This window comes from Equus asinus, chromosome X (assembly GCF_041296235.1).
Source record: "Equus asinus isolate D_3611 breed Donkey chromosome X, EquAss-T2T_v2, whole genome shotgun sequence".
NCBI classification, from domain to species: domain Eukaryota; kingdom Metazoa; phylum Chordata; class Mammalia; order Perissodactyla; family Equidae; genus Equus; species Equus asinus.
In genome coordinates, this window is record NC_091820.1 from 67,509,265 (window position 1) to 67,527,785 (window position 18,521).

General features: G+C 40.4%; 1 protein-coding gene across 2 annotated transcripts; it reads left to right on the forward strand.

Moving 5' to 3' along the window:
* Positions 1-5,339: 5,339 nt before the first annotated feature.
* On the forward strand, positions 5,340-10,121 carry LOC123282475 (ubiquitin-conjugating enzyme E2 D2-like). Of its 2 annotated transcripts, XM_070502804.1 has the most exons (2): positions 5,340-5,369; positions 9,702-10,121. In XM_070502804.1, the coding sequence occupies exons 1-2, from the start codon at positions 5,340-5,342 to the stop codon at positions 10,119-10,121; spliced, it is 450 nt and encodes a 149-aa protein (XP_070358905.1). The 2 variants fall into 2 exon arrangements, with proteins under 2 accessions (XP_070358905.1, XP_044619575.1); XM_044763640.2 differs by lacking the exon at positions 5,340-5,369 and having other exon boundaries at positions 9,678-10,121.
* The last annotated feature ends 8,400 nt before the right edge of the window (positions 10,122-18,521 follow it).

Sequence of the window (18,521 nt, forward strand, 5' to 3'; positions counted from 1 at the left end):
CCCTACATTCATGTGAGTCAGGCATTAGCCTTTTGGCTGGGCACCTTCACATGGGCTCAGCTGCTATCTCTTGAAGGGTCATGTTTGCACAGGTGGAGCCACCATCCAGCAGGGTGCCTTCATATGGGCCTGGTTACCACACTCAGTGGGAAGGTCATGCTTCTATAGGTGGGACTGTCACTTGGGTGGGGTGCTTTGGCATGGGCTGACCATCAGCCATTCAGTGGGGAACATTCACATGGGTGAGGCTGCTGTGGCATGTTGGGAATTCCCATGATCTAGGCTACCACCACTCTGCAAGCATTCATGCACAAGCCAGGCTGCCCCCACCTCCACTCACAGTAGCTCTGGCTGCCATGTGAAGATCTGTGACCTGGATCACTGCCACCAGGCATGGAAGTGGCTGCTACCCTAGTTTTATTGCCTCCTGGGGGTCCAGTCCACCCACCTTCAGGTGTATAGCTGCCTAGACCTCCCAGGAATCCTGTTGTGCTGTGTAGGGAATCCACTGTTGCTTAATGGATGTCTTTCAAGTTGCCACTTAGAGGAGAAAGACAAAGGGAACAACTCACTCCACCATGATGCTGATGTCACTCTCCTTCCAAATTCTTGATCATCCAGCCAAACCATGGGTCATAGCCTATTTATCAGCATATAATTGAACATCTAGTCATTTCTCCTTCAAGGAAAGTGAAGCATCTGGTACATTGTTCAAAGTTCTGCTAGGAGGATTTCTCTTCACCACTGTCCTTCAAGGATTTCCCAGAGGAGCCATAGTGCTGCAGCTGTCCACTTTTGGTTTACACCTGCATATCACGCAGAATCATCTGTAAACTGGGCTTTAGTCTTTTCTTCCTCTGTCAACTGATGGTAGGGAACTCTCCATGAAGGCATAGGTGCAGACCGAGACAGAGAGGGCAGTGTAGCAGGAATGGGGACCATGAGCATTTGGGCCACTTTCTCGTGTAACTTAATTGTGCCTTTAGGGCCTGATCACATCTGTACCACTTCCATTTGATGATGATGTGCTGCTTTGCATGTGAAACTTTATGTCTTGATGGATCAGACACCAGCCAGTTCATGATGGGAAGCTCAGGTAGCATGTAACTTGGTGGCTCATGGTGAAGGGTTTAGTCTCTACTGAGACCCATTAACAAGCCAAGAACTGTTCCTCAAAAGGAGAGTAGTTATTTGCAAAAGATTATTTATCTTATTTGCAAAAGATAGTATGGCTTTACTTCAAAATTTTAAGGGCCTATGCTGTGATTCACCTATAGGATCCTCTCAAAGTCTCCAAATAGCATTTTTATCTGTCACAGACATTTCAAGAACCATTTGATCTGCTGGATCATATGCATCAAGTGGCAGAGCAGGTTTCACAGCAGGCTGGACCTGGTTGCAGAACCATCTCTTATTCTGTCCCACACTCAAAACTAGTAGCTCTTTGGGTGACTTGGTAAATGGGCTGCACTAACACACTCAAATGAGGAATATGTTGCCTCCAAAATCCAAATAGTCCCACTAGACATTGTGCCTCTTTTTAGGTTATAGCAGGGGTCAGATACAACAACTTATCCTTCATGTTAGAAGGGATATCTCAGCAAGCCCCACACCACTGGATCCTTAGAAATTTCATTGAGATAGAAGGCCCCTGAATTTTAGTTGGATTTATTTCCCACCCTCTGAAATGCAAATGTCTTGGCAATAAATCTAGAGTAGTTACTATTTCTGACTTGCTAAGTTCAATGAGCAAAATGTCATCAATGTGATGGACCAGCATGATATCTTGAGGAAAGGAATAACAATCAAGATCCCTGCAAAATAAATTATAAAATAGAGCTAGAAAATTGATACACTCTCGAGGTAGGATAGTGAAGGTGGATTGCTGACCTTTCCACCTGAAATAAAACTGCTTTAAGAGGTCCTTATTGATAACTATGGAGAAAAACATTTGCCAGGTCAACAAGCTGCATACCCAGTACCAGTGAATGTGTTAATTTGCTCAAGCAATGAAACCACAACTGGCACAGCAGCTGAAATTGGAATCACCACCTGGTTTTCTTACAATGATCCACTGTCATTCTTCAAGATCTATCTATTTTCTGAAAAGGCCAAATATGAGAGTTGAATGATGATGTGGTGGGAATCACCACATGCTTCTCCTCCTTGTATCTTTTAGTCCTTGATTGTGGCACTAATCTCTGCAATCCCTCAAAGAATACGATATTGCTTTCAATTTATTATTTTCCTAGGTAAAGGCAGTTCGAATGGCTTCCATTTGGCCTTTCCCACAACAATAGCCCTGGCTCCCCAGGTCAGGACACCAATGTGGGGATTCTGCCAGCTGCTGAGTACATTAATTCTAATAATGCATTTTGTAACAGGGGAAATAACCACACGATGAGTTCCTTGACCCATTGGGCCCAGTGTGAGGTATACCTGAGCTAAAACTCCATTGATCGCCTGACCTCCATAAGCCCTTACGCTGACTGGTGGACCACAGTGATGTTTTCATTCTCCCAGAATTAGTGTCAGTGCAGAGACAGTGTCCAGGAATCCCTGAAGCTCTAATTATTCCATTTTCTCCAATGCACAGTTACCCAGGTGAAAGGCTGCGGGTCCCTTTGGGGAAGACTGGGGAGAAAATTACCAGTATAAATTTTAGGCAGTGGTCCTTTCTCACAGAGCACTGTCTCTCCCTTCATTCAAAGGGTTCTGGTTCTATAAACTGTCTTGAGTCTGGGAAGAGATTGAGGCTCCGTAATTTTCTGTTTTTATGATTCCGGTTAGACTTTTGTTCACCTGAACTAGAACATTTCTGCTTATACAGATCAAGTAAGAATTGAGTAGGCTTCCTATCTATTTCACTTCTAGGGGCACCATGGTTAACTAGCTAATGCTATAGGTTTTTCTAAGTCAGACTATTTTTGTCATTGCTTTGACTCTGCTGTCTATTATGATAACCATGCCTACTTTGCCTTTGGTACTTGAGGCTTGAGTGCCCCTGCAACACTGAGATCCAACTACTCCCATTGCCTTTAGGTTTTCCAATTCAGTGACAAAAGTTCCCACTATAAGATCTGGCCTACAAAGAGGCGTAATTACAGAGCTCAAGGATGCCAGAGTTCCCCTCATAAATCTATTTCTCATAGTCTTGGTGAGAGGTATGTCTTCTGGATCCTTCAAGGGTGGTTGTGTAAGTTTTAAATGACAAGTATACTCTAACATTCCAATCTCCCTAAACCTTTTAATCCTTTTCTCTACATTAAGCCAAAGCAAGTGCAACATTAGTAGCTCACTCACTGTGAGCAACATTTTGGTCCATGTTTCAGCCAACAAGACATACAAGCTATTAGAGCCCTTTCTGACTACCTGAGCCGCAAGATTAAATGCAGAATCTCTGATTTGTCTCATATCAATAAATTTGACCTGATCCAATTTTATGTTTCTTCCACTATTATTCCACTTAGCATCCATTCCCACATGTGTTCCCTGTATTTCTATCTGTATAAATTAGAACACTTAAGTAGCTCTTTTCAAGTGTAGCACACCACATCATGGATCACACTCTACCTCACTTTTAGGGGCCTGCTGGGACTTGAGTCTAGTCATAGATCTAGAAGCAAAGAAAAGCGGTGGAGGTGGGTCCCGAGAATAATTATAAATGTCTTTCTGGGCAAGTACCTCAAGGGAGGCCATTATAGTTTCCTCAAGAAAAGCAGGGTTAATTTCCACCGAGGATGGAGAGGCCTCTTCCACCACCAAGGAAGACTCATCAGAATGTAGGAGCTCATGGTCTCCATCTTCCTTAAGGTCTTCCCACAGGGCCTGATTCCAATTTCCAGGGTCTCATTCCTTTACAATCAATGTTCTCACACTGATGGTAGACATCATACCAGGCTAAGAGTTCAATCTACATTGTAATTCAGCCAGTAGGAGGATGAGACTCTGGGTTTGATTTTCAGCAATCTCGTTTCTGCAGCTATAGGAGGTAACTGTCTCCTTCATGGTACATGTAGAAGATTTCAGGTCATTTATGAGGTGGTTGAGCTGGGAATTCAAACCCCTGGGCTCATCTTTTTCTTTCCCCACTTTGTCCAGCAACATTAGGAACAATTAGCCAATTTAATTTTATTAGTTAGTTTGCTAAAAATATCTCGAGGTATCATATACATAGTTACTCAGATCCTTGTTTCTTATAAGTGGTTGATTAGGAGTGGTATTTCGTGTATCTATATTATCTAGAAATAGAGTCATTAGCACCTTTAAGTCTAACCAGATTAGAGAGGCAATGCCAGAAACCCAAGAACCAATTAAAAAAAAATCATCCTTAAAATTCCATTCCTCTAGAACCACTCTGGGTACCAAAATGTGTATTACTCATGGTTCTCCAGAGAAACAGAACTACAGTAACACACTGCATAATGACACTTTGGTTAGCAATGGACTGCATATACAATGGTAGTCCCATAAGATTATAATGGAGCTAAAAAGTTCCTATCGCTTAATGATGTCATAGACATCATAATGTCGTAACACAGCATATTACTCACATGTTTGTGGCGATGCTGGTGACAGCTCCACACATGTTATTGGCCCGGAAGACCTTCCAATGGAACAAAATGTGGAGGTGGAAGACAGTGATATTGATGGTCCTGACGCTGTGTAGGCCTAGGCTAATGTGTATGTTTGTGTCTTAGTTTTTAACAAAATGGTTTAAAAAGTAAAAAAAAAAAAATAAAGTTTTTAAAATAGAAAAAAGCTTATAGAACAAAGATATAAAGAAATAAAATATTTTTGTACAGCTGTATAATGTGTTTGTGTTTAAGCTAAGTGTTGTTACAAAAGAGTCAAAAAGTTTAAAAAATTAAAAAGTTTATAAAGCAAAAAGTTACAGTAAACCAAGGTTAGTTTTTTATTGAAGAAAGAAAAATATTTTTAATAAATTTAGTGTGGCCTAAGTGTACAGTGTTTATAAAGTCTACGGTAGTGTACAGTAATGTCCTAGGCCTTCACATTCACTCACCACGCACTCACTGACTCACCCAGAGCAACTTCCAGTCCTGCAAGCTCCATTCTAGTGAGTGCTAATAGGTGTACTATTTTTTATCTTTTATACCATATTTTTACTGTACCTTTTCTATGTTTGGGTATGTTTAGATACACAAATACTTACCATTGTGTTACGACTGTCCAGAGCATTCAGTACAGTAACCTGTTGTACTGATTTCTAGCCTGGGAGCAACAGGCTACCCTAGAGCCTAAGTGTATAGCAGGCTATACCATCTACGTTTGTGTAAGTACACTATATAATGTTCACACAATGGTGAAATCACATAATGATGCACTCCTCAGAATGTATCTCTGTTGTTAAGTGACTCTTGCCTGTAATATGACTATGGAGAGAGAGACTTATTATAAGGAATTGGCTCACACAATTAGGGAGGCTGACAAATCCCAACACCTGCCGTCAGCAATCTAGAGTCCCAGGAGAGCTGATGATACAGTTCGAGTCTAAGTATGAAGGTCTGAGAACCTAGACAGCTGATGATGTAGTTCCAGTCTGAAGGTCAGCAGGCTCAAAAACCAGGAAAAGCCAATGCTTCTGTTTGAGTCCAAAGGGAGGAAAAAAACCAACGTCCCAGTTCAAAGACAAACAAGCAAGAGTTGTTCCCTCCTACTCACAAGAGGGTCAGGCTTTTTGTTCTATTCAGGCCTTCAACTGATTGGATGAGGCCCACCCATGATAGGGAGAGCAACTTACTTTACTTAGTTTACTGATTCAAATGTTCATCTCATCCAGAAACACCCTCACAGACAAACTCAGAATAAATAATGTTTGTCCAAATGTCTGGGTACTTTATGGCCTAGTCATGTTGACACATAAAATTAACTATCATATATCTATATATGATATATAGATATAAATACAGATGTAGATATATCTCCTATTTGTTTTTCTTTCTCTGGAGAACCCTGACTGATATAGCTTTTGGCCCTAGGAAGTGGGCTGCTACTACTGTAACAATTACCTAAAATTGTGGAAGTGGCTTTGATATAGGGCAGAATAGAGGTTGGAAGAATTTTGAAGCACATGATAGAAAAAGCCTAGGTTATGTTGAAGATCCTTGGTAGAAATATGAATGTTAAAGGAGATTCTCATAAGAACTCAGAAGGAAATAAAGAGTATGGTAAAGAAGGCTATTATCATCTTAGAGAATACATATATCACCATGAGCAGAATGTTGGTTGAAATATGTTAAAGGAGTTTCTGGCGAGGTTTCAGAAGGAAATGAGAAGCCTGTTATTGGACACTAGAGGAAAGGCAATCCTCACTGTAAAGTGGCAAAAAACTTGGCTTAATTGTACTCTTCTATTGGTTGGAAGGTAGAATTTGTAACTGATGAACTGCGACATTGAGCTGAGATTTCCAAAGTGTGGAATATTAGCCTGGTTTCTCCTTGCTACTTACAATAAAATGTGAGAATAATGAGATAAAGTGAGGACAGAACTGTTAAGCAAAAGGAACCATAACTTGATGATTTGGAAAATTCTTGGCATTTCCAGATAGCACGCTCTGAGCCAAGTGTGTGGCTGCACAAACTTTTGCTGAAGAGGTTAGGCCTGTGACTCATGGATCCAATCAACCATCTCAGTAGAAGCCAGGAACAGACATGGGGTTATCCAGGAAGAATCTGTGCAGAAGTCTGCTGTATAATGGCATGGATCCCCTTGACATACATGGAAGATTGACAAGGTTTTTGAGAATGTTACATCAGGAGAAACATTGCAAGCTTGGACTGAAGGTGACAGAGACAGAATGAAATATAGAATGACGGTCAGACTTCAGAGATTCCACAGGCAAGAAACAACTGATAGAACTACTCAGATACAAACATGAGCTGTCCTTCAAAAAAAAAAGAATGACTACAAGGGCACAGCCGTGAACATAGAGGCAGAGAAGCTAAAGAGACAGGAACAGAGGTAGGGGATAACATAGCCTCCTTGGGCCCAGAGGGTGGATTGAGCCAAATAGGATTATTTTCAGGCCATGAAAACTAAGGGACTGTTCCCGTCTGGATTTCAAATTTGCTTGAGACCAATGACTCCTTTATTCCTTCCAGTTTCTCTCTTTTGTAATGGGAATGTCTGTGCTGTGCCTGTCCCATCATTGTGTTTTGAAAGCAGATAAATTGTGTTCTCCTTCACAGGTGATGAGGGATTTTTTTTCCAACCCAAGGTGAATTATACCCAGAGTCTCACTCATACCTGACTTTGAGTATTTAAATCATGAGATTTGGAACTTTTTGAGTTGATGGTATTTACATGAGACTTTGGACTTACAGATAATGCCAGAATGGATTAAGACTGTTGGGGTTGTTGGGATGGGGTCAATGTATTTTGCATATGGGACAGATTTGAATTTTTGGAGGCAGAGGGCAGACTGTACTAGGTTGAACAGTATCCTCCCAAAATTCATGTCTACCTGGAACCTCAGAATGTGACCTTTCTTGGAAATAGAGTCTTTGCAGGTGTAATCAAGTTAAAATGAGATCACATTGGATTTGAGTGGGTACTAAATCCAAAAACTGGTGTCCTTATAATGAGAGGGAGCTCTGAACAAACACAGAAACACACAGGGAAGGAAGTCCCTGTGAAGACTGAGGCAGAGATTGGAGTGATGCAGCCACAAACCAAGGGAAGCAAAGATTGCCAGGAACCACTGAAGCTAGAAGGAGCTTTCAGGAAAGAGCAGAGCCCTTTTGGCACCTTGACTTCAGACTTTTTGCCTCCAGAACTGTCAGAAAATAAATTTCTGTTTGTTTTAAGACACTCAGTTTGTGGTACTTTGTTATAGCAGCCGTAGAAAATGGAAAAGAAGTGTAAGTCTGTAAAGTACTTCACATTAACAATTTTACTCAACATTTCTTTCAGTGGTGAGAATACATACACACACACTTATATATAAATCTATTCTGATTTCAGGTTAAGATGTATATATATACATCTATAGATAGATAACTATAGATATAGATATGTCTTAATCTGAAATCAGAATCAATTTTTTCATACACCATGATCTTCCATTTCTCACTGAGCTTCTTGGGAAATGTAATTATTGCCACAAAAGATTTGTGAGCTTCTCACATTTTCAGAGGTGATTGGAGACTACGGGACTTCCTGTGGGTGAAATAAGGTCATTCATTTTACAAAAAGCAAATAGAGAACACGTCCTAAAATAACACGGCATAAAATATTTTTAACTTTACTACAGCATTCAAAATACAAATCTGAGCAGTCTTTCTTTTCTCTTTTTTTCTTCCTCTCTCCCATATTGTCTGGGTTTACTACTGAAGATACAGTATTCAAGACTGGGAAGTGTGAAGGGGGATTGAGGGTCCTGGGTGTTCTGCATTCTTCAAATGCATCAGCGTCAAAAGAGACACAGGAAGTCTGTAGCAATATTCCAGACTCAAGGAAACTAAATAGACACAACAAATAAAGGCAATATATCTGATCCTAGATTGGATTCTGTACTGGAGGGGTTTAAAAATAAGTTTTAATGACACTACTTGTCAATGGACAAAAATAAAATACAGATATTAAAGTATTATATCAATGTTAAATTTACTACTTATGTATACCAGATAGACTATTGGTTTCTTTTCCTTCCTCCTTCCTTTCCTGTCAGTTCTTTAAAAATTAGAGGTTTTGGCTCCAAATTGAATTCTGAAGTCTTTAATTCTTCACAAAAAATAAATTACCCAAAACGTTATGAAAAATTATTAAAAAAATTATAAAAGTATCGTATTGATGTTAAACTTAATAAAGTTAATTATATAAGAGAATGTCTCTCTTAGGAAATAGACACGGAAATATCTGGGAGTAAGTATCTGAGAGTAGAGGGCCATGCTGTAAGTGGTTTACTCTCAAGATTAGAGAGAGGAATGAGTATAAAGTCAATTGGTTAAAAAATTAATGGAAGGTGACCCTGAGTGAGTGAAGGGTGGAGAGGAATTCATGGAACTGCTCTTATTTATTCCAGTAATTCACGGCTGTGGGTGGTGTGAGTGACTGTTCCGGCCAGCCCAGTCCCCAGCTGAGCGCTGGGTGAACCTGGCAGTCCCCGTCCCCTCACTGCCACCCAGGCCCCTCCCCCGCTCCGCCCCCTGCCTCCCTCACTGTCTCCCATCCCCCCACGTCTATACCCTGCCCCCTCAACACCCCCATGCCCCCTTAGCTCTTGCGTGATGCACCCTTGATGACGCTGCGATGCGTCATGTGTCTTGTTGCCTCACAGAGAGGAAGTGGGGCTGTTTCCAGGGGGCCCCAAAGTGCGCGGCAGGAGCAGGCAGTCCAGCGGGAGCAGCAACGTCTCTGCTCAGCGCGGCCTCGGGCGGCAGAGTCTCCTGCTAGGGAGAGCGGGCGGACGTCGTGGCAGCCGTGAGGCAGAGGTGTCCAGTAGCCCATCAGATCCTGTCGAGGGCCCAAATCCCTCCCTCCTCAGTCCCCCTCTCCACCACCCTCCCCCTCCCCAGAGGCCCCCCCTCGACCCCCCCCCCCCAGCCAGTCCTCAGCCCACTCCTCTGCCTATGCTCCTCACAACCCAGGGTCACTGTCCCCGCCTTCTACCTGTCTCCAGGTCCTGCACCAAGGGTTGGCCACGTGTTGCAGACATGGCCCTACAGCGCATCCACAAGGAGCTCCTCAACTTGACCCACGACCCCCCAGCCCAGTGCTCTGCAGGGCCGGTGGGTGACGATTTGTTCCAATGGAAGGCGACTATAATGGGGCCCGAAGACAACCCCTACCAGGGAGGGGTCTTCTTCCTAAAAATCCAGTTTCCGTTCGATTACCACTTCAGACCACCCAAGATCGCATTCACCACCCGAATTTACCATCCTAACATTAACGAAAACGGAAGTATCTGTCTAGACATCCTTGGATCCCAGTGGTCACCAGTACTGACCATTTCCAAAGTGTTGTTATCCATCTGTTCCATGTTGTGCGATCCCAACCCAAATGATCCGTTGGTTCCCGAAATTGCAAAGATCTACTTAAAGGATAGGCAGAAGTACGACAGAACAGCTCAGGAATGGACTCAAACATATGCTATGTAATTTTAAAATGCATGATAATCCAATGGTCTAATAAAGATAGTTCAATAAATTATCTTTTGAGTACTTTCTATGAAGCCACGTCTCCCCATCCTTCTGGGCGTCTATTGTACCACCTTCCATATCAGAGTGTGTGTGGAGGGGGTGGAGAGAGTGTGGAGGTGGGGGTGGGGGGAAGATGGAGGTGGGGGTGGGGGTGGGAGTCAGACCAGTTTTAATCTAGTTTTGACTAAAAGCTTTCTTTATTGTTTTAGGATTGGGAAGCAAGAACAAGGGGGTGGTGGCTTTAGGATGAGAAGGAGAGCACTTCCATCAACCAGTGGGATAATTTTTAATGTAGAGTGTTTTAGAACTGACAATGGTGAGAAAAAACTAGGTGAAGATTACAAAGCTAGTTAGGTATCTATTTTATTCTGAAGAATCTGTGTCTTAGGTGTTTTGTTACGTCTTGTTTTTGACCAAGATTAATATTAACGCATATCCTCTATTTTGAGGTCCAAGTTTACAAGGTCGAAAATTAAATGGATTGGGAGCTTTTGTAAAACAAAATGTGTTTTGTTCCCAGCCTTCTCCAACTCCCACGCCTTCAATCCCCACCCTTTTGGCTACTCTGGCTCTCTCACGTACTCTGGGTCATAGGCTGTTTTTCAGGACATACCTACTAGCTCTAATTTCTCTTATGTTTTCTCAAGAACTGTGTAAAGTCTGAGATTGACATCAAACCTCAATTGCAAGTTCATGTGCCCTGATGCACAATAGGCCAATCATTGACACACTGGTGCTTGGAGATGGAGAAAGGTTTATTTGAATTGGCCAAAATGAGAATAGGTTCTCTCAAATCTGCCTTAAAAGAAGAAGAAAGCAAGGGGTTTTATAGAGCTAAGAGATTTGGGTGGCGGAGAAACAAAGGGGAAATCCTTGTCTCCTTCACTCCATACAAGCCCTTGGGCAATCAGACTCCTGGGCAGAAAGATAGCTGGGGCCTGGTTATCTGGTAATTGTAACTTCCTTGAAGTCATTCTTTTTATTCTGCTAAACAAACTCATAAATCCTTGTTACCCTTGAGTCACTGCTCAGGTTAAAGGAGAAAAGAGGAAATTAACAAGATTAACTCTTTTTCATCTGTGTCTGTGTTGGCAACAAGGTGGAAGGGTAATCATGTTCTTATTGAATATCTACAGTAACCCTTAGCACCTAGCCTCAAGATTTTACCCAGCTTGCACGCCTACATGTGAGCCTATCATAGTTTCCTGGAGGCTGGCAGAAGGACACAGAAACTTGGTTTAGAGACAGGATTTCATTAGTCACAGCCCAGCAGACATGATGAGCTTCACTGAGATAATTTCCCCTGGTCCCCCAAGACCCAAGGGCAAGATATGGAGCAGGCCAGGTGGGTGCTGCACACACAATGGGTTTGCATCACAGCTGTGCGACCCCAAGCTTAGGAACCACCCCCTCCCAATCTTTGAAAGGGAAATTCTAGCAAACTTGACTAACTTTTGCCCCAGAGGGATATGTTATCTTTATCAGCTTGCTCTGGAAACAAATCTACCTTTTGTCCTGGAGGGACCACTCTTTGATATACAAACATCCTTGAAACTATAGGCCAGGACAAATGCTATCACAAGATGTGTAGAAACACCATGGAGAATTGCACCCCGACAGGCTTCACTGCTTGGATCTACCTGATCGTAAAGATAAAAATTAATTTTATGAAATTACTTGTGTGTGTTGAAAAAGATCCAATTTTCCCTTTAGAATTTGTACATTCAGGAATGTGTAATCAGTGCAATAAGCAGATTAGTACCATCAGTACATTTAAAAACACTATTTATCATTTGCTCTTTTTAAGGATGGAGAGGGATTATAATTTTGAGTAAAACCATGAAAACATTAATGACCTAAGATTTTAAAAATATTTATCAGACTAAGTCTGTAAATATAGATAAAATTTTTGTTTCTGCAACCAGAGGTTCTAACCTCTCAAATATAAAATTTTATTTTACCTATACATTGAGACAGTGCTGCCAAATAGGAATGTTTTATATCTGTACTATCCAATACAGTAGCCACTAGTCAATGTAGCTATTGACCGCTTGAAATTTGGTAAGTGTTACCAGGCAACTGAATTTTTTGTTTTATTCAATTGTAATTAATTTTAAATTAAAATATTAAATTAATTATCTTGAAATAGCCATGTATGGCCAGTGTATCATAAAATCAGAGCTTAAGACAGGAAGTATGTATATAAGTGTTTGATTTTAGTGTAACTCAGGGAGTCACTGACATACTTTATGATGTACCAAAGGTGGAAGAATTTATCATGGAACTTATCAGGACTGAGCTGAGACCCTGGAAAAGCAGAGACAGCCTGGAATGAAGATATAGGGGTGTCCCAAAAGATTAAGTGACACTTTAGTCATCATGAAAGAAATTGAAGATTTTGGTGACATGAGGACATTTTCTCTTTTATATTTTTTCCATAATTATTGATTTAAATTTTTATGATCAGAGACAGTGTGGAAAAAGCATGAGAGTTTGAAGCAAAAGCCTTTCTAATCCACGCTCCACCAATAACTAGTTGTGTGACCCTAAACAAATGATTAACCCCTATGAACCTTAGTTTCTTCAAGTACTAAAAGAGAATATTGTCTATAATACTTCCTAGAGTTTTAAAAATAAGATGATATATGAAAAAACACCTAACCTGTGCCATTCAATACACATTCAATAATGCGAGTTGCATTTATTATTTCTCTTCATTATATTTATTCTTTTGGATAATTTTCTGCTGGGCTGTCAGCAAGATGATTTGACTAGCCAAATATATATTTCTGATATTCCTAGGATGGCTGAGGGAGAAGGCAGGGCCTAGGAGAATCTGTGAATTAAATTGATTTTGGAATTCATGAAAGGGTGCATTGACAAGGATTCACACAAATTATCTCCCACAACTTTTTTAGAAATACATACAAACTTTTGAGTACAGGAAAATCCATTTGAAGACTTGTTAGCAATCTGGAGTCCTGAGTCCCATCTCTAGAAGGGCCCAGTAATCTTCATTTACAAAAATCAAAAATGATTTTTAAGCAGGTGGAAAATGAGCATCCTCTGATAGACAGCGGACTTCATTGCACTTCTTATTGAATTATTATTTGTTAACAAAAGAGGGTGAGAATCTGTATTCCATATGCGTTGGTGTGGTATGTTTTCATTTTCATTTGTCTCCAGATATTTTTTGATTTCTCTAATTTCTTCAATGATCCATTGGTTGGTGAATAGCATGTTGTTTAGTCTCCACATCTTTGTACCTTTCTCAGATTTTTTTTGTAATTAATTTCTAGCTTCATAGCATTGTGATTGGAAAAGGTGCTTGTTATTATTTCAATCTTCTTAAATTTATTGAGGCTTGCCTTGTTTCTGAACATATGGTCTATCCTTGAGAATGTTCCGTGTGCACTTGAGATGAAAGTGTATTCTGCTGATTTGTGATGGACTGTTCTATATATGTCTATTAAGTCCAACTGGTCTAGCTTTTCATTTAATTCCACTGTTTCCTTGTTGATTTTCTGTCTCCATGATCTATCCATTGATGTGAGTGGAGTGTTGACGTCCCCTACTATTATTGTGTTATTATTAATATCTCCTTTTAGGTTTGTTAATAGTTGCTTTGTGTACTTTGGTGCTCCTGTCTTGGTGTAGTGTCCCTTTGATCGTTATATACTGCCCCTCTTTGTCTCTCTTTACATGTTTTACCTTGAAGTCTCCTTTGTCTGATATAAGTATTATGACATCTGCTTTCTTTTGTTTGCCATTAAGTTGGAGTACTGCCTTCCACCCCTTCACTCTGAGCCTGTGTTTGTCAATGGAGCTGAGATGTGTTTCCTGGAGGCAGCATATTGTTGGGTCTTGTTCTTTAATCCATCTCACCACTCTGTGTCTTTTTATTGGAGAATTCAATCCATTTACGTTTAGGGTGATTATTGATATATGAGGGCTTAATGCTACAATTTTATCACTTGTTTTCTGGTTCTCTTGCTTTTTCTTTGTTTCTCGTCCTGTGTATTTTGGTCTATCAACTGAGTTATCCAGTCTTTTATGTTGTGTTTCTTTGTTTTCTCCTTATTTATTATCTGTGTCTCTGTTCTGCTTTTTTTTTTTAGTGGTTACCATGAGATTTGTATTCAAAATCTCATAGATAAGATAGTCCATTTTCTGATGGTCTCTTATTTCCTTAGACTAAACCGATTCAGTCGCCTTCCACTTCCCCTACTATGCTGTTTTTCTCACATCTTATTCCATCTTCTGTTGTGAGATTGTGGTTAAAATAACAAGATTATCTTTGTTTTTGGTGTTTTCCTTCCCTTTATCTTTAATGTTATACTTGAGTATTTGCTAACCTGTTCTGATGTATAGCTACAATTTTCTGATTTTCTCTATTTATCTCCTTACTCCATGCTTTGTAACCCCTTTCTCCCTTTTTATTTTCAGGTATGAGGGCCTTCTTGAGGATTTCTTTTGGGGCGGTGGGTCTCATGGCTATGAACTCCCTTAGCTTTTGTTTATCTGGGAAAGTTTTTATTTCTTCATTGTATCTGAAGGATATTTTTGCTGGATAGAGTATTCTTGGCTGAAAGGTTTGTCCTTCAAAGATTTGAATATGTCATTCAGTCTCTGCGAGCCTGTAAGGTTTCTGCAGAGAAATCTGCTGAAAGTCTTATAGGGGTTGCTTTGTAGGTTATTTACTTCTGCCTTGCTGCCCTTAGTGTTTTTTCCTTGTCAGAGACTTTTGTCAGTTTCAGTACTATATGCCTTGCAGTAGGTCTTTTTACATTGACATACTTACGAGATCTAGTAGCCTCTTCCACGTGGATTTCTATCTCCTTCTCCAGGTTTTGGAAGTTCTCTGCTATTATTTGTTTGAACAAGCTTTCTGCTCCATTCTCCTTCTCTTCTCCCTCTTGAATACCTATAATTCTTATGTTGCATTTCCTTATTGAGTCGGATATTTCTCAGAGACTTTCTTCATTTCTTTTTAGTCTTAGTTCTCTCTCCTGCTCTATCTGGAGCATTTCAACATGTCTATTCTCAATTATGTTGATTCACTCCTCTATGATGTCAGCTCGAGTGTTCAGGGAATCCATATTTTATCCCTTCCATTGTGTCTATCATCTCCAATATTTCTGATTGATTCTTCATTATAGTTTCCATCTCTTGTGAAGTAGCTCCTGAACTCATTGAATTGCTTCTATACATTCTCTTTTAACTCGTGGAGTTTCTTGATGATAGCTATTTTGAATTCTCTGTCATTTAGATTACATATTTCTGTGTCCCCAGGACTGATTTCTGGGTACTCGTCATTTTCTCTCTGGTCTGGTGTTTTAATATAATTTTTGATACTGCTATAGGGCATGTCTCTGTCTTTGCACATTGGGTATTATTTGGTTGCAGTTACTGCCTATTGCCACTGGATGGGGGTCAAGAGCCACGTATTCTGAGTCTTGTGTGTTCCGCCAAGATCCCAGGCACTGGAGCTGGTTCTGGGTGAGTGAGGGGCACTTTCTTGTGCAGGCTTTCAGAGTTTTCTCACTCTGCTATCACTATCTGCTCTCCTGGAGTGTTGGCTTGATGAGCTCAACCCCCATGATAGCTGTCACCCTAGTAGAGGGCTTCGCTCTAGGCTTCAATGTCCCTCAGGGACCATTGACATTCCTGTGAATGAATGTCCACTTCCCCTTCCTTCCCTCTTGGAGGCTGCGTGGTCCTAGATCACAGTCCTTTGGGGAGGGATTGAAGTTTTCTCTTAGCCTGTTCCACTTCCTCTGGGGGGGGCTCCAGCCTCTCCACCCTCCATTGTATGGCTGCATGGGTCTCGCAGATGTCTTTTGTGTTGTGTGGATGTCCTCTGTTGGAGTATGAAAGTCTTTTTCATTGTATGGTGGAGGGGAGAGATTACTGGGAGAGCTCACTCTGCCATGATGCTGACATCACTCTCCTCTTCGCATTTTTTAAAAATTTATTTTAAAATTTATATCAAAGTCAGTTGCAAAAGTGAAAAAAAACAAAAAGCACTGAAAGGCTTATGACAAAAATAGCAGTTCCCTGCCCTCACCTCACTCAACTAAGTCCTGTTTCACAAAGGCAATCACTGTCAAATCTTCTAGTGGTTTGTTCACTTATTTACTATCATCAAGCCAGCCTTGGGACTGAGAAGTTTAGAGGATTTATTTTCAAGCAGGTGCTCTTTCAACAAACTTTCTCTTGGGTTGCTGTTTCAAAACCTTCCTCAGTCTCATTTTAGTATTACTGAGAAGTTTTTTATTTTAGTTTCATCTGCCCAGAATCAGAATGTTTTATCTGGTCCCGTGTTGGTGACAACTGATCTATGCCCAAGATCCAGAGATATAAAGCCACACGAGCACCATCCTTGCAAACACATTGTCATTCTTTTGTTGTTGTGGTGGTGGTAACGTTGGTTTATAAAATCATATAAATTTTGAGCATACATCATTATATTTTGATTTCTGTGTAGATTATATCATTTTCACCACCCAAAGACTAATGACAATCTATCATCATACACATGTGCCTAAACACCCTTTTCACCTTCCCTCCTTGCCCTTTCCCCTCTAGTAACCACCGATCCAGTCTCTGTCTCTATGAGTTTGTTTGTTGTTGTTTTTATCTTATATTTATGAGTGAGATCATAGGGTATTTTTTTTTTGAGGAAGATTAGCCCTGAGCCAACATCTGCTGCCAATCCTCCTCTTTTTGCTGAGGAAGACTGGCCCTGAGCTAACATCCATGCCCATCTTCCTCTACTTTATATGTGGGATGTCTACCACAGTGCGGCTTGCCAAGCAGTGCCATATCCACACCCAGGATCTGAACCAGCAAACCCCAGGCTGCCAAAGTCGAACATGCAAGCTTAACTGCTGTGCCACTGGGCTGGCCCCAGATTTCATTCTTTTTAATCATTTATTAGTATTCCATTGTGTACATATATCAGATCTCCTTAAGCCATTTGTCCCTTATTGGGTGCCCAGGTTGCTTCCAACTCTTGGCTCTTGTGAATAATGCTGCAATGAACATAGGGGTGCATATATCTTTACATATTTGTGTTTTCATGTTCTTTGAATAAACACCCAGCAGTGGAATAGATGCTGGTTGTGTTCTTAATTTTTTGAGGAATCTCCATACTCTTTTCCATAGTGGCTGCACCAGTTTGCACTCCCACCAACAGTGTATAAAAGTTCTCTTCTCTCCACATCCTCTCCAACACTTGTTTCCTGTCTTGTTAGTTATAGCCATTCTGACAGCAGTGAGGTGATATCTCATTGTAGTTTTGATTTGCGTTTCCCTGATAGTTAATGATGTTGAACATCTTTTCACGTACCTGTTGGCCATCTGTATATCTTCTTTGGAGAAGTGTCTGTTCACATCCTTTGCCCATTTTTAAATTGCGTTGTTTCCTTGTTGTTGAGATGAATGAGTCCTTTGTATGTTTCAGATATTAACCTCTTATCTGATATACGGTTTGCAAATATCTTCTTCCAATTGTTAGCTTGTCTTTTCATCTTGTTGATGGTTTCCCTTGCTTTGCAGAAACTTTTTAGTTTGATGTAATCTCATCTGTTCATTTTTGTTTCCCTTGCCTCTTCAGACATGGTACTTGAAAATATGCTGCTAAGACCAATGTTGAAGAGTGTACTGTCTATGTTTTCTTTGAGAAATTTCATGGTTTCAGGTCTCACATTTAATTCTTTAATCCATTTTGAGTTCATTTTTCTGGATGGTGTAACATAATGGTTTACTTTCATTCTTTTGCACGTGGCTGTCCAGTTTTCCGAACACCATTTCTTGAAGAGACTTTCCTTTCTCCATTGTATATCCTTGACTCCCCTGTAGAAAATTAGCTGTGGGTTTATTTCTCAGCTCTCATTCTGTTCCATTGATCTGTGTGTCTGTTTTTGTGCCAGTACTATGCTGTTTTGATTACTATAGCTTTCTAGTATATTTTGAAATCAGGAAATGTGATACCTCCAGCATTGTTCTTTTTCCTCAGGATTCCTTTGGCTATTCAGGGTCTTTTGTTGTTCCATATAAATTTGAGGATTCTTTGTCTTATTTCTGTGAAAAATGTTGTTGGAACTTTGATAGGGATTGCAGTGAATCTGTAGATTGCTTTAGGAAGTATGGACATTTTAGCTGTGTTAATTCTTCCTATCCAAGAGCACAGAATACCTTTCCTTTTCTTTATGTCTTCTTCAATTTCTTTCAACAATATTTTATCGTTTTGAGTGTACAGGTCTTACTTACTCTTATGTATAACTTTCTAACTGGCACAATTTCACCATTGACAATTTGGAATAATATTGGTGACTTTGAGGAACTTTTTAAAAA